The sequence below is a fragment of the Heterocephalus glaber genome, unplaced genomic scaffold, assembly GCF_053883595.1.
Source record: "Heterocephalus glaber isolate CG9 unplaced genomic scaffold, H.glaber_assembly_v1.0 deba00001509, whole genome shotgun sequence".
NCBI classification, from domain to species: domain Eukaryota; kingdom Metazoa; phylum Chordata; class Mammalia; order Rodentia; family Bathyergidae; genus Heterocephalus; species Heterocephalus glaber.
In genome coordinates this window covers 20,640,959-20,657,604 of record NW_028258325.1, presented here as the reverse complement: position 1 = coordinate 20,657,604, position 16,646 = coordinate 20,640,959, and the positions used below count along the sequence as shown (strand labels likewise).

The window sequence follows — 16,646 nt, the reverse complement described above, 5'->3', positions numbered from 1 at the left end:
GATATTTGACCTCGTGAGTCTGCCTGGCCTCATTTAATATGATGGTCTTCAGTTTCATCTATTTTCCTGCAAATGACAGGGTTTCATTCTTCTTTATGGCGGAATAATATTCCATTGTGCATCACATTTTCTCTATTCAACATCTATTGATGGGCAACTAGGCTGTTTCCATAGTTTAGCTATTGCAAATTATGCCACAATAAATGGTTATGCAGTTATCAGTATAGTATGATGACTTTCTTTGGGGAATATCCTGAAGAGCGGTATAACTGGATCAAATGGTATCTCTATTTGGCTTTTTTGAGGAACTTCCATCCTGATTTCTGTAGTGACCTTTCTAGTTTATATTCCCACCAGCAGTGTAGAAGAGCTCCTGCCCCCACCCCACGTCACTAGAACTTTTTTTTGTACCCTTGATGATAGCCATTTTGATTTCAATGAGGTTGAATCTCAATGTAGTTTTGATTTGCTTTTCCCTGTTGGCTAAAGGTGTTGAATATTTTCTCATATACTTACTGGCCATCTGTACTTCTTTGGAGAAGTATCTGTTAAATTCAGTTAGTGACTGTATGTGTGTATTTTTTGAGTTCTTTATAAATTCTGGATAGTAATACTCTGTCAAAAGAATAGCTGGCAACGATTTTCTCCCATTCTTTAGTCTGTCTCTTCATTCTGTTCTCTGTTTACCGTGCTGTGCAGAGACTTTTAAATTTGATGTAGTTTGTCTTGTTGATCCTTGCTATTATGTCCTGCGCTACTGAAGGCCTTTGGAAAGACCCAAAGGCTGCTGCAATGTTATGGAGCTGGGGATCAGGAAGAGAGAGAAGAGAAAGGGATACACGTGAAAAAGTCTGGGTACTGAGCTAGAATGGAGAAAAACGTCTTCAGTCTCTCCCTTCCTCACCCAGATAGAGGTGCCTCGGTGGAGACACCAAAGCCTTTGCATGAGGCCTCCAAATGCAGGTTCCTGGACTAGAGAAATGGACTTAATGACTGATTTCCTTCCAAGACTGCAGTGGCCTGGCTGTGCAATGAGTCTGGTGTGGGAAAGGAAGCTTGCTCCCTTGAGAGCCATTGCAGTGCCTGTGGTTGGCCAGAAAAATCACACATATTTTTGGCAATGAGCCAGATTCCTCAAAAAGGAGATGCAGAGAATACAGAATAGCTAGAATAACTAGAGCCACACCAAAGTTAGAGGGCTGAAACTAATTTCCAGACAGGAAGTTGTTCATGTATCCTCTGTAGTTACATCTTCTCTGTCATTGCTCACATTGGCAATTTTTGTCTTTTTTCCTGATCAGTCTGTATAACATTTTAACTGTTATATTGATCTTGCCAAAGAACTAAAAACAGTACAACTAAGATCTTGCCTTTTTTTTTCTGTTTTTCTATTCCATCAATTTTTGCTCTGATCTTATTCTTTCCTTTGTTCTATTTACTTGGTTTAATTGGCTGTTAGCTTTTCCAAGTATTTTTAAAAATGTGGTAAGAACATTTAACATGAAATCTACAGTCTTAACAAAACTTTAGGTCTACTATACAGTATTAATAATAGACACAATGTTGTATAGTAGATCTTCAGAACTTATTTACCTTGCGTAATTAAAAATTTATACCTATTGTATAGATGTTTTTTATTTCAGTCTCCTCACTACCCCTGACAACTACTATTCTGTTTCTGAGTTGGACTAGTTTAGATGGCTCATGTAAGTCAAATTGTGCAGTATTTGTTCTTTGTTACTGGGTTATTTCACTTCGCATAACGTCTTCAAGATTTATCCATGTTGCCACATAGTGCAGGATTTCCTTGTTTTTAAAGGCTGAATAATATTCTGTTGTAGGTTTACATCATACTTACTTCATTCATTCACCAATGGGCATTTAGGTTGTTTCCGTATCTTCACTCTTACAAATATACTTCTATTCTTCTAAATGGTCTTGAGCTCTGTTCTATGATGGGGTTAAGTTACTTAGAAGCCATTTAATCCTCCAGAGTTTTGCAAGGAGGGACCAGAACAGCAGTTAGTCTAGGATTAATGGTCTCCACAATGAGGCATACTCTTTTGGGTATTCTACTTAATGGCACATGAATTACGAGGTTTTTCATTTTGGCTAGTGAGAACAGACAGCATTTGTGACCCTGTGTGAGATCAAGGGCTTGTTCTCTCTAATCCTTTTCAGTAGTTTTCTTTTGGCTTTGGGTGGTTCCTTCTGTGCGGTTACCAGGAAAGCTCCCAGCTGAATAGCTGCAGGCTCCTTTGCACATTCTTGGTTTCCCTCTCCGCATTTCTCTCCTCTGTCATACTTTCTTTCAAACTCTTGTTGCTTTAGCCTCCTTGAACTCAAAGTCCCATCTCCTCAACTCAGGGAGCTCCCCAGGCTCTTTCTGAGTTCCTTCCTCTTGGTTTGCATAATGGAGGCTTGCTGTAGGCAGTAAATTGAAGCAATGGTCTTCTTAGTTGTTGATTTTCTACATCTTGAGAACTGTTGTTTTATAGTCTAGATTTCCAGTTGTTCCCAGTAAAGGGGAATCTGATTCTGGTTACTCCTTTATCTCAGTCTTCGTGGGCTACTACAACAAAATAGCATAGATTGGGTGGCTTGCACACAGTTCATGGTTGTGGAGGCTGGGAAGGCCAAGATCAAGGTGCCAGCAAAGTGGGCTTCATTCTGAGGCCTTTTCTCTTGCTGGCCATCTCATTGTGTGCTCACCTCTCTTCTCTGTGAACACTTGGGGAGAGGGTGTTAGTCTCTTTCTTTTCTGATAAGGGTTACTACCTCATCATGGGAAGGCAGCTTTTATGAGTTTTTCTAAAGCTAATTATCCCTCAAAGTCCCTACCTCCTAATATGGGGTCTTCAATATATGACTTTTAGTGAAACACATTCAGTCCAAAGTTCATAGTTCATCTTGAACAGATATAGAAATCTCTCTAAATTGTGTGTGGGCTGTTTTTTGTTTGTTTGCCACATTGCTAAGTTGTCCATGCTGGGCTTGAACTTGTGATCTTCTTGCTTCAGCCTCTCAGAGTGCTGGGATTACAGGTGTGAGTCACTATGCCCAGCTCCAAATTGTGTTTTGAGGAAGGCTAAATATGCAAGATGTTACTGGTGTATGCAATGTTAAGGAACTCGGGGTAGGGAGTTAATCAGCGTGTTTTACTGCAAGAGTCCTCAACGTCTTTAATGGGCTAATATGTGTTGTAAATTTCCATGAGGAAACTGCAATATGGAATATTTCCCAAATTTATCAACCATAAACTCTAGAATGGGCACTTTTGATGTGGTTTACTGTTCTGAGCTAATTATTATAATATTTTTACACATCTATTATATTAGTTTTTCATCACTGGCACCAAGTACTCAACACACACAACTTAGAGGAGGAAGGGTTTCTATTTGCTCACGTTTCAGAGGGTTCAGTCCATGATTATCCATCTCCAACACAAAAACATCACAGAAGAAGGGCATAGTGGAGCAAGGCTGCTCACTTCATGGTAGCCAGGGAACAGAACAAGGAGACAGTGACAGAGAGGAAGAGACCAGGGACCAGAGTACTGAAGGTCACACCTCCATGACCCACCTGGACACACCCGGAAGTGTGGTTTACTAATCCTCTTGGCAGCTCCCAAGTCAATCAAGTTGATATGCTTAAGTATCAAATCTGTGTACCTATTACTTACATATCCCTTGACGATAAGTATGTTTTTCTTCCTCTAGGTAGTGTCTAATGTTAAATGTTTTATATGCACTATCTCATTTAATCTTCAGATTTAATGGATTTTTTTTGGTACCAGGGATCGAACTCAGGACCTTGCACTTGTGAGGCAGGTGCCGGAACCACTGAGCTAAATCCCCGGCCCTTAATGACATTTTATAAATGAAGAAATTAATGCTTATAAGGGTTAGGGTACAGAACTAGCAATGGTGGTAATAGGATTCAAGTCCATTTCTAGTAGAGTGTAAACAAAAAGTATGGGGAGATTGTGAAAATATTTGCTGCAAACAGTAGTGACTATTTTGTTGGTCTCCAGTCCAGAAGTTGCGAATATGCATGCTCCTGTTCAAAGCACAGGTATAGGAATTCTCTTCCCTTTCAACTATCTCCCCTCACACAGAAGAGGTGTCTGGTGGTTCCCTAGAAGAGACCTGAAGGTAATCCTGGAGGGGACCTCACACAGTGCTAGAGATTTACATTGGTAGGAGGGGTCTGGAATGTCAAGAAGTGCGTCATTTCTGTTGTCTGGCCTAGGCCACTGACCTTGTCCTAAGGCTAAAGTGCTGGGTTAATTTTCTTTCCAGGAGAGTTCCTTGTTCCTTATACAACAAGTGTTGTAATCCCACCCCTCCTACAACATTTCTGTACTTGAACATCAGCCTGGTGTTACCCAGAGGTCCGATGAGTTGGGGACCACTCTTAGGGTGTGTCCTGTTAGCTGTCTTCAAACCCAAATTTCCTTTCTTTCCATACATGTATTCAATTCTTTCCATTTTTTAGGCTCTCACCCATGAAATATTTACTCATTCATCTCGTCTTCTCCCATGCTAGGGGAAGAAGCCACCAACACAAAAGAATAGTATGCACCCCGATCTCCTCTCCTTCCTTCTCTCCCTCCTTGCCTACATGGGTTAGTCTATCACTCAAGTCTTTGGTAGAAATCTGTGTTATGGGTGTCTATTAAGTTGTGTATCAGAGATAATTTACGCTTTCTATTCCAAGAAAACTTTGCAGTGATTCCATTTATAAAAAAGGGATCCTTTTGTCTGAGTAATTAAAATAATTTCTCCCCATGCCATAAGCAAGTAGAAACAATGAGAAGGGAGAAGCCAAGGCGGAAGAACCACATTCACTGGATAGGAAAAAAATAGCCGAGTTACCAAACTAGCACACAGCTCCAGCAGACAGCCATAGCTCTTGCTGTCTAAAGAGGCAGCTGACTATAATTAGACCACACCCAGCTTCCTGAGGGAGCAGCTGCCCCACCAAAGAGAGAAATGATCTGAACTACAGCAGCCCAGCTGATACTCACTCACTGCTGATGGAATTGGCCAGTCTGCACATTCCTGTTTATCCCATTCTTCATTGGATTCCAAGTTCACTAGAAATCAATTACCCCAACTTTTTTTTCTTTAACCTGGCCTAATTCTTTGCCCCTAACCCACATCCTTGCACTTCCTCCCTAGTAAACCACTCTTCTCTACCTCTTGGAATTCTCAAAGTGATATCAATTTTCAATGTCTTCTCTGGAGGTTCACCTTGTGCTTAACTAAAAGCAGGCTATATCCCCGGGACAGTTTCTCTGCTGCCAGCCCCTTTAAATGGATGTTTTGTCTCTTTTATCCAAAGTGCTTCAGCATCAGCCTTACTCCTCAATCCCATTTTTAGAGCGTTATTCCCCTTCCCTCTAGCAAGCCCTTCTGCTCTGTGGAGGCTCACACCATCTGCTTATGCCACTCTGCCCCCTCCATACTGCTGTCACCTACCAGCAGTCGCCGGGTCTTGCTTCCGCATTCTCAGGAAAGCTAGCTTGTAACTTAGCTCTCTATTCCCACTCCTCCGACCCTTCCTGGCAACTTCAATGTGTATGTTGATTCATCTCACATCATGGACTCTTGTTTTGACTTTCTCATTTTCAGTGAGGTTCTCTTCTACTTTACTTCAGCTATTCATCATGTCATATATTTTGGGATCAACAAAGATGACACCATCCCCCAAATTTCTAATGAAAAAGTATCTATAAATACTAACCTTCCAGGTTGCTTGCCTTCAGAAGTACCATTCTTGGGCCAGGGATTTAGCTCAGTGGTTCCGCTCCCTGCCTTGCAAGAGGAAGGACCCGAGTTTGATCCCCGGTAAAAAAAACCCAGAAGTACCATTCTTTCAAAAGTAATTTTACTGTTTTGTGACCTTCAGTCCATCCATCTCTCTTTATCTATATCCATCACCATCTCCTCTCACCTTTCATATATTCCATGACCGATCCTATACAATTTCTTCCTTGAAACCCTCAGCTTCCTTGTCTTGTTGGATGAGACATAGAGTCCAATAAACACCACCCTTTATACTGCCTGAGTTTGGCAGTGCTTGAGGTAGAAAATTAAAACCTAGCTTGATGAAAGCAGATGAAGAAGACATATCATCTTTCTTACTGACAGAGTTAAGTATGTGACTTAGTTTTACAGCAAAGAGCAGCTTTTCAAAGCCAATTCTCAGACTTAGACACTAAACGACCATTGCCAATGCCTGTCCTCCCCCTTGATCCTATATCCTGGAATCCAGACTTTGTGAAGCTTGGTGAACAGAGGAGTAGTGCAGAACATATGTTCACTGTGGGCAGTTGGGTTTCAAGAAAAAGAAAGAGCCGGAGGTAGGCTTGACATGCTCGTGCCATTATCCCAACCCATCTGTAATGCAGTTCATCTCTCTCCAGGGGTGGAGGGGGTGGAGCCAGCTGGAGGCCAGAAGCATTACAAGAGTGAAAGAGAAAGGAAACCCTAAGACTTGGTGATAGCATTTCCCCTGACCTCTCTCTTCCTCCACTGCACTAACCCTACTTCCTGTGGTCTTTCTCTCTCAGCACAGCAGAGTAGAAGGTATTCTTCAAAATACTTTTAAACATTTTATATGAATTGATCATTATAAAAACCACAGAGAAACCAGACAGCCAGAATCCCTTATTTTATAAGAAAAGGAATTAAGCCATGTGAACTAGTTATTCCCATATGCTATAGTTAAAATGGTAAATTAAACTTACCTGAGAGGAGGTAGATTAACTTGCTCTTATTGGTCTAACAAGTTGCCACACACTCTGGCGCTTAAAACAATAGTTTTATTATCGTATAGCTCTGGAGCTCGGCAGTCCTAAGGCAAGGTGACAGTGGGAGCTTTTGCCTTTTCCAGCTTCTGCAGGCTGCCGTGTCCCTCAGCTCATAACCCCTCCCGCCCGCACGCCAGCCATTCTCAAAGCCAGTACCTTCAGACCCATCTCTCTTGCATGTCCTCCCCTCCCTTTGTCACTTATAAGGACACTTGTCATTACATCAGGCCTACCTGATAGTCACGAATAATAGCCCCATCTCAAAATCTTTAATAACATCGGCTAGTCCCTTGTGCTACGTGAGGTAACATGTACAGGTTTCAGAGATTAGAATATAAATATCTTTGGGAGGACCATCATTTTTTTCTACCACAGGAAAGATAGCACCATTACTTCTAGAAAAAGGTGCTAAAATTCTATTTACTGAAGGAATACTGTTTCTTACTACATTTATTACTGAAAAAGCAATCACACAAATACACATATGCATTGAATACTCAGCACAGTACCCTGCTCAGAGTAGGCATTTAGTGTATGAATAAATATATGTATACTACATATCTACAAGTTTTAAGGATAAAGAATAGTTGAAGAAGTAATAAAAAATTTTAAATTAGCACGACAAAAGCATTGATAATACCTGAGACCAGTGCTTAAAACAATGACTTTAGGAAGTCACGGGAGGACCGCAGCAATGTGGAAGTTCCCTGGGCCTTCTTGCTGTGAGTTAGTGTCTCTCCTCACTCTTCTTCTGAAACTACCGGTTTCACTCCTTCTACTATTTTATACCCAAATTGGCAACAACATTACATTAATAAAGTGTTTTAAAGGACTTGATATTTTTATCCAGGAAAGAAGCACATTTTATTTAAAATGAGATGAGTGGCAACACTTCTGTATTCTGTTGCAAGTTCTAGTCAGTAAGAAAAGAGAAATAAATGAAAGCCATACAGATTTAAAAGAAAAAAGTCAAATTATCTTTATTTATAGATGATATATTGTATATGTAGAAAATCCTAGAGGAGCTACAAAAAAGGATAGCAGGAGTAAATTTAACAAGGTGTCAGGGTACAAGGTCAATATAAAAACTTCATTTGTATTTCTATACTTTAACAACAAATCATTGGAAATTGAAATTAAAATACCATTTACAATAGCATCAAAATGTGGAATCATTATGGATAATTTTAACAAAATATGTGCAAGAGCTGTACACTGGAAACTATAAAATACTGGTGGCCGAAATTAAAGAAGACCTAAACAAATGGAAAGATATGCTATGCTCATGGCATGGAAGATTCACTATTGCTATGATAGCTATTGTTTTCAAATTGGTTTATAGGTCTAATCCTCCCTCTCTCAATAAAAAATCCCAGCAGCCTTTTATCTTTTTGTGCAAACTGACAAGCTGATTCTAAAAGCTACTTAGAAATGCAAAGAAGCTAGAATAGCCAAAATAACTTACTATGAATATGGTTTTTAAAAAATAAAATGGAGTACTACTCAGCCATAAAGAATGAGAAATTAGAGACATTTATAGCTAACTTAATGCACATTGAGGCAACACTCTTAAATGAAATAAATAGGACATGCATGTGTAAATACTGAATAGTTTCTGTAGTGTGAGAAACTGAAAATGTAAATAAGGACTTAAAGTTATAATAGATAATGTGAAATAGGAAGAAAAGGGGCAAAGGGGAAGGGGAAGTGGGAGGGGTAGGGGAAAGGAAAGAAGGGAATGGAATTAATATGAGAAAATGAAAAAATGGTAACAAAGTCTTTGTAAATAGGTAGAGGTGGAGGGGTTGAAGGGAGGGCAGGGGAATGGGAAAAAAATAAGAACCAAGAGAGACTATGTAAAGGTACAAATTTCCAATGATGAATGCCATTATATTGTACATCTAAAATGTACCAATAAAATAAAAATTTTTTTAAAACCTACAAAAATCAAGTCAGTGTTATAATGTAGTAAGGACAAACATAAACCTCTACAGCAAAATACAAAGGTGCTGATCTAAAAGTGAGAGGATACTTATTTCAGGAAATGATGTATATCCAAATGCAAAAACAGGATGCTCAGCTCTTAACTTGCGCCATACACAAAAATTAACTTTAAAAAAGTCATGATAGACCTAATTGTATAAGTTTAATCCATAAAGTTTTTAAAATATGCAGGAAAAATATCTCTGTAACCTTGAATTATGCAAAGATTTCATAGGTAGCACATAAAAATATAAACTATAAAAGAAAAACTGAATAAATTGGAATTCAACAAAATTAGCACTTCTGTTCTTTACAAGACAGTTAATAAAATTAAGAGGCAACCTATAGGCTGGAAGATAATTTTGGGAACCATGTAGCATATCCAGAATAAAGAATTCTTACCACTTAATAAGATAATTGATTAAAATGGGCAGAAGATTTGAATGGACACTTTACAAAATAATGTATGTAAAAAGGCAAATAAGCATAAAAGATGTTCAACATTATTAGTAATTAGGAAAATACAAATTATAACCTCCTATTAGAATTATTAACATGATAACACCAAGTGTTGGTAAGAATTTGGAGTAAATAGGATGCATATATTGCCAGTGGGACTGTAAAATGGTCGAACCACTTTGGGAAAGAATGTAGAGACTTCTTAAAAAGTGAAACACATGGCTACACAGGACCTAGAAATTGTACTCCTAGGTATTTTCCCCAGAGAAATAAAGGGATATGTCCATATTAAGGCTTATATTCAGCAATAAAAAGGAATGAACTATTGATCACACAACAACATGGGCGAATCTCAAAACATTACGCTGAGTAAGAGTACATAAGAAGAAACTCTAGAAGTGAGAAATCTAATCTTTAGGGCTAGAAGCAGATCAGTGGGTGTCTGGAGTGAGTGTGCATCTGGGGAATTGAAGGGGAAGGGGTGTAAAGGGAACTGCTGGGTGATAGAAATGGTCTGGCCTTGATTGTGGTGGTGACATGTGTATGTACTTTTGTCAAGCCCTATATAACTGTATACTTAGAAAGGATTTTATTTTACAAAGAAATTTATATAATTTTATTGTACATAAATTATACCATAATAGAGATGGCTTAAATAAAAAATTCAGTAAAGCATTTGCATTTTTTCTCTCATCTTTTGGACATCTATCTTCAAGTTCTCAAATTAACGTGGTGGGCAAAATAGTTGTGTGACACTGGACAGGTAAGCCATTACTCTGAACAGGCAAGTTTCTTCATCAGTAAAATGAGTGAATTAGATTACATGACTTCACTAGTTCATTCAATAAATAATTATCAAGTCTAGTACAGGGATAACAGTATGCTAGGTCCTGAAGATATAAAGCTGAAAAAGAAACTACTTTTGCCCTGAAAAAGTCACATTCTAGTGGAAAAGAAAAACTAACATATGACTATGATACAATATACGTATATTAGGGTTTGAGGAGGATTCACAAGAGGAGCAGTCTTCCCTGATAATGAACACCTGAGTTGGGTTTTGAGGTACAGATTAGAGTCAAAGAGAGAAGAGAAAGCATCCTAAGCAGAGGGAGCCATATGGGCAAAGGGCCAAAGGGAAAAGATATCCCTGTTTTAGGTATTTCAGGTAGCTTAGGAGGTTTAGAAGTTAAAAAAATACTCTAGTTTGAGTAGTGTGTAGACGGGGTGCTGTATCTAGTGATACCCATTCAGTGTGGGTCACCTACATAGAGAATAACCACCATCACTTAGGATCCTTTCTGTTGCAAAGAAAATCCTTGGGGGTCATGTAACAAAATGGCCTAGGGGAAGCCCCATGGTACCTTGATTTGAGAGTCAACAAGGACAAAGAGCAGCTTTTCACTCTTTCCACTCCCAGATTTCAGGTGCTCAGATGCTACATCCCTGAAAGGTTAAACCAGTCTTGTCATCAAGTTTGGTTTAGCTTTCAATGCCTGCGGCCAGAGGGATGGTACATGGTGACTCCTTTGCCAGGCCAGAGAACTTAGGGTTGGGAGTCCACCTCACCTGAATTGCATGGGGAAGGGGTAGAACTGCAAAGAAAAGTTAGAGCCTTTGTGGAAGAAGAGAGACTAGAAATGGAGGGGAGTTATGTTTTAAGAAAAACAAATCCCAACAACTCTGGAAGTCAGGAGATACAAATACATATGGAAAAGTTTTTCTTGCATCTTCCATACATAGGACGAGTCAGTGAAAACTGCCTTTAGGAAACAGTGACAATTAGAACATTCATACAGAAAACTATCACTCAGTTTTATAAGAACCCTATGAGTGGATGAGAGAAAGGAATCATTCTAATTTACAAGTTCTGGTGTCTCTTCACAAAGAGGAGATTTTTTGAGTGGGATCTTGCAAAATGGAGAGACTCTTTCTGGCAAAGGCAAAATGAATAGCTATAGCTGGTTGAAGATCAGCATGCAAATCTGTTAAGGCTGAACAATGAATCAGTGTGGGAGCATGGAAATGGAAGGACCAAACTGTGAAGAATTATTCCTGCTATGCTACAGGGCCTAGACTTTATTCTCAAAGCAATGAAGAGCTGATTATTTTGATAATAAAAGTAACCCAAACCAAATCTGCACTTACAGAAGTAGAGGACACTTCTTGAAATAAGCAGGAAGAAATTAAGTATAGGGGATGAAGCTAAGTTACAAAGTAGAAGTCTGAGGGAGGGCAGGCCTAATGACTTCTATTTCCTCTAAAATACAGAAGAGCATATGCTGAGTGTGAGGTGGTGCTCTGCAATTAAGACAAAATGGAAATTTTAATTAGCTACACACTGTACAACCAAAACATTCTGATCAAAAAAATTATTAAATGAACTTCCAAATATAAGGTAATAACATATCACCTTAGTGAGTGAACTGGAACCCAGGAGGGTCGAACACACTGCCTAGTAGGCTATTTCACGTCAGTGTCAATGGCCATAGGTAAAATAGCTACGTATCACTGGTCACGCAGGGCTTTGTGGTGGGTCACTGGTGGAGCAGATGTGAAGGGTGTCAGTGGTTGAGAGGAGATGGCAAGAGGAAGGAAGCCAAATGAAGTAGCAGGAGGAGGTGCAATTAGAGGTGGAGTGGGTGTGGCAGCCTGGAACGAAGATCAGAATTACTGCCTAGAGCCACTTGTAACAAATAAAAGTATCTGCTATGTCATGATCCATTCATTTTGGGGTTTTTGGGAGATGGGGTCGCTCTGTAATTCAGGCTGGCCTTGAACTCATAGCAATCCTTCTGCCTCAGCTTCCCAAGTGCTGGGATTACAAGCCTGCACCACCACTCCTGGCTTCCATTAATTTTTTTTTTTTCCATACCGGGGATTGAACTCAGGACCTTGTGCTTGGGAGGCAGGCTCAGTGCCACTGAGCTAAATCCCTGGCACCATTAATTTGTAAAATAGTCTCAACTTATCAAGAAAAGTAATGCCAAAGCTAATGAAGTTAGATATTATTCATATATTATCTTCTACCACTTTATCTTAAAATGTCATAAAATTAATTACCAACAATATCTTATATTGCTTGGTGCTTTGGAGTTTAAAGTATCACTTTCATATATATTTTTTCATCTAGTCCTACACAATCCTATCAGGTAAACAGAGCAGGTACAATAATTTCCTGTTGTCTGTCTCCCTCTACCCACAAATTACAGATAATAGAGATTTAATTAATTAGGGACTTACATTGAGGACCAGACTTCTCCAATCTGTTAATAACAGACTACTATGCTGCCTCTTTCTAAAAAGTGTATGAATATTCTTCTAAGTAAAGAAGCAAGAGATGGGCATATCTATACACATTATCTATACACATTCTAATCATTGAAAACACGCCCTCTTCCTAAAGGTTTTGCCATTTACAGTAGCCTAGTGAGTGTGTGTCCACTCCATGAATGCATATTTGCACACATACAGTGGCAAAACATGATTAAAAATGTGTAACCTTCAAAAGCAATAAAACGGAGTTGATCAAGATTCAATCACAGAATAAATTATTAAATCTCAATAAGTCATCAGTTACCAGATGAATGAGTATTTAATATAGATTTTCAAATTTATAAACTATTCCAAACTTTGCCACATTTGAAGTCTTGTGCGAATTTCATACTTTTCCTAACATATGCTGTCAAAAATAAAAGATTCATAAAATACATTAGGATAAAACTCCAGTCAATCAATAGGGGTATTAATCTACTGATTTAAAATTTTGTTGAAGTGATCAGCATCTTGAATTTGAATCTAAAATTGAAAGATAATTGTTTTTGAATTTTCTTAATATACTGTAATTCCATATCACAGAAACAGCAGATCTTTCCAAAGTAATATGAAGTGAAACCCTTTACTTATAATAAAGACCCAAAGATCAGTGTCTTGCATAATGTCTTCTAGAATGAATGTCTATTACCTACTTGTGGTTTCTCTTAGCTTCTCTGCCCTAGCAGTAAATCTTGTTAAACCAAGCTTCAGAAAACAGTGGACATGTTTTTTTTTTTTTGGTACCGGTGATCGAACTCAGGACCTTGCGCTTGCGAGGCAGGCGGTGGAACCACTGAGCTAAATCCCTGGGCTGGTGGATATGGTTTTGATTCTTCATTGCCTTCATTCCCTGGGACGTCTTCCTTGTATTCTTCCAGAGAAACAGAATCTGGCATCATGACTCAGCAGTGGCAAGACCTCTAGGTAAGAAACAGAAGGCTGACAAGTACAAAGGGGTCTCCCTATGATTGCCTGCCTTTTAGAGAGTGAAGAATGAAGTATTATCAGATGAACATAAAGGCATTTGACCTTCCCAGTGGAAACATTTAAGAGACAAATAAAATGGAGGGGTATCTTGAAAATCTCTAGTGAGTGCAAAGTTGTTAAAATACCAAAGTACATTGAAATTTATACTTAAAAGCTGTGTTTTTCAAGACTTTTCACACTGCACCTCACCTCTGCTTCTGAGAGAAGAGCAATTTATGACAAAAACAATACATTATCTAGGGATAACTTTATAACCTGACATAAAAGAATTGTCCAAGAAGCTACATTAGCTCTTGAAGTTTATTACAGTATCATTAGTTCTTATTGCATATATTGTTGCATGCCTTTTACAAGTTAGGATATATATATGTGTGTGTGTATATATATATATATACACACACACATATATATACACACACACATATATATATACATATATATATATCTCAATTTAGCAGAAGTTACATCTATTGCTTCTCTCTTGAAAATCAGCAGCATGCAATGCAATATTTGGTGTGCAGGGTTATTGTTTCAAAAAGTGAAAAACTACTCAGCTTTAACTGAGGAGGGAACATGATCTTTATTGGCTTATATGCAAAATTTAATTTTGGTTTTATGCAGAGTTTGCATAGTTCATGATTAGTTCCTAATGAAAAACTAGAAGTGTTGTCAGTGACCTTGAAGAAGATCAGGTGACAGTAGCAAACAGAAAAATCTGAAGAAGAGGCATAACTTTTAAAGTAGAAAGGTCAGCAAGAACTGCCTGGAACAAAACAAAAACAAAAACAAAAAGAATTATTAATAGCAAAGTCTGTGAAAAAGGTACAACAGAAACACCATCACAACCTAAACTTTGCATCAACACACACTCTCCGTTCTTCAGATTTATCTCAAATCTCAAATGCTACAACTTTACTTCTCATTCCTGAATCTCTTAATGTTATTACATGCATAAAAAGCCAAAAGTGCAGTAGAAAATAACCTGGACCTTAGTCTTAAGCCTTCTTCAAATATACAAGGTAGCATGAGTTTATAAGAGGTCTAACATTTCAACTTGCTTCTATAAATAAACGTACATTATGAATCCTAGACCTGTTATTCCAGTGAAAGGAGTAACTGCGGGAAATCATTTTGAGATGGAACTAATGTTTATTCAGTTGCAAGACACATAAACATCCTCTTCCCTTTAAACAAGGCCTTTAGGCAGCTATTTTTAGGATAGGATTTACATTTGTGTGAGAGATAACAAATAGAGTAATATAGTTGAGCCACCATTTAGTTGAGCCACATTTTGGGTGTAAATTATAACATTGAAAAAAAATCAGCTTTAAATAATTAACTCACAATTAAAAATGACCCAAAAAAGCCTATGTGTCTTTACTATATCATCCACACATGCACTCTTTAACTTTCTCAACTAGTTTTTCTTTGTTCTGAGAGTAGAGTGCTTGGGCATGAACAACAATTAGAAAATGTAACTTAAACTGTAATAGTTTCTATTCAAATTCCTAGGTATTTGGTTTCTCATAATTGTTGTAGTAGTTTCCTATAATAATCTTGTTTAGGACTCCTTCATTGGTAGGTTGTTTTCAAGTGATTAAGGAATCGGAGTACATAGTATGACTTAGCTCAGAACTTATAGGTTTTCCCAGAGTTGAAGTATTTGGTTACCAGCAGTGTGTGCCCTGTGCATCAGGCGCTAAAGTGAGTGAGCCTGGCAGGCTCTCAGGAACTATTTCCATCCCATCCGACTGAAACTTATCCTTACTTCAGCTGCAGCCAGTGATGTCACCTCCATCAGGTTCACTGCTCGGAAAGCAAACACAGCAGCTGCCAGGACTGGAAAAGAATGCACACTACTTCAATGGCTGGCCACCTCAGGAGCTGGGCACAGTTACTGCTACGTCCATGAGCCACGAGGAGAGCTCAGCACCAGGCTTCACACAGCTGCGGCCCTGCGCTCTGCGGCACAGACTGGCGATGAGTGTGAAGTGCCCACTCAACACAGCAGTGCCTGACGGCCACACCGCCCCAACCCCACTGCTGTGGGCACAAGGAAAATCCAGGAGTCTTAAAGTCAATTTAAGAGCTGGGTGTGGCGGTGCATGCCTATAATCCCAGCACTCTGGGAGGCTGAGGAGGAGGACTGTCAAATTCAAGCCCAGCCTGGGCAATTCAGTAATTTAGCGAGACCCTGTCTCAAAATAAAAAATTATTTTAAAAGGCTGAGGCTGTAGCTCAGTGTGAAAGTGTTGGGTTCAATCCCCAGTACTGCCAAAACAACAACAACAATAAAGTCACTTTAATAAATTGCTTCTTTAATACCTCCATCTAAAATTAGAGTAGTTTAAAATGGCGTGAAGCTCGAATAACTGTCTTATAAATTAAGGTTTACTTTGACAAAGGTGCAATGGAGACCCAAATTTTAAATACATGAGAGTGTGTACCATATGTACCAAGCAAGTGTGCCAATATAAACATGGTAATAAAACCTTTTCTTAAAAGGTTTTAGAATATTTTATTATATATATATTTTTACATGCTCAGTTCTGACTTTCTTAGTGTCACAACTGGATACATGTGTGGGGAAGGTTGCTGTGGGATTGGTCCTGACTTTTATATGTGTTGGCTACAAGAAAAAGAAGTTGAAATTTGAAAATGATCATAGGAGAATTTGAAGTTCAACAGTATACACTAAGTAGAAGGCAATGGGATTGTTTCCATTAAACATATGCAAAGGAAAAATAAAGTTATGTCAACACGCAATATTTAGTAATATGTAGACTAACATAAAGTTCCATGTGAGAGAATGAATTACAATCAAGAGAATGCCCCATGTTTGAAGTAGGGGACCCTGATATGGAGATGGTATTGCCAGTAGACAAATCTTGACTTTTTTTTTTCTATCGCCATTGGTGATAGTATAACCCCTACCCATTAAATCATTGAAATTTAGGAAACTAATGGTAATAAATACTGAAACTATTCGGAAGGGTAGTTCCTAGGTATATTGCATAGTTAATTCAAACATGTATTTTTCTTAATCATATATTTTTTAAGATTACATTTTTTACTATGAGAATAACAA

The 16,646-nt window shown here is 38.5% G+C and overlaps 1 protein-coding gene across 2 annotated transcripts in view; it reads right to left on the bottom strand.

Annotated features, from left to right (window-relative positions):
* Positions 1–14,119: 14,119 nt before the first annotated feature.
* The window catches only part of Tbc1d19 (TBC1 domain family member 19), a 116,346-nt gene continuing 113,819 nt past the window's right edge, over positions 14,120–16,646 (bottom strand). For both annotated transcript variants that reach the window (XM_004847179.4, XM_004847181.4), the window contains 2 exons: positions 15,327–15,397; positions 14,120–14,321 (listed from right to left, as the gene is read on the bottom strand). In XM_004847179.4, coding sequence (XP_004847236.1) covers positions 14,247–14,321; positions 15,327–15,397 — 146 coding nt within the window. In that variant the 3' untranslated portion in view covers positions 14,120–14,246. The remainder of the gene's footprint in view (positions 14,322–15,326; positions 15,398–16,646) is intronic.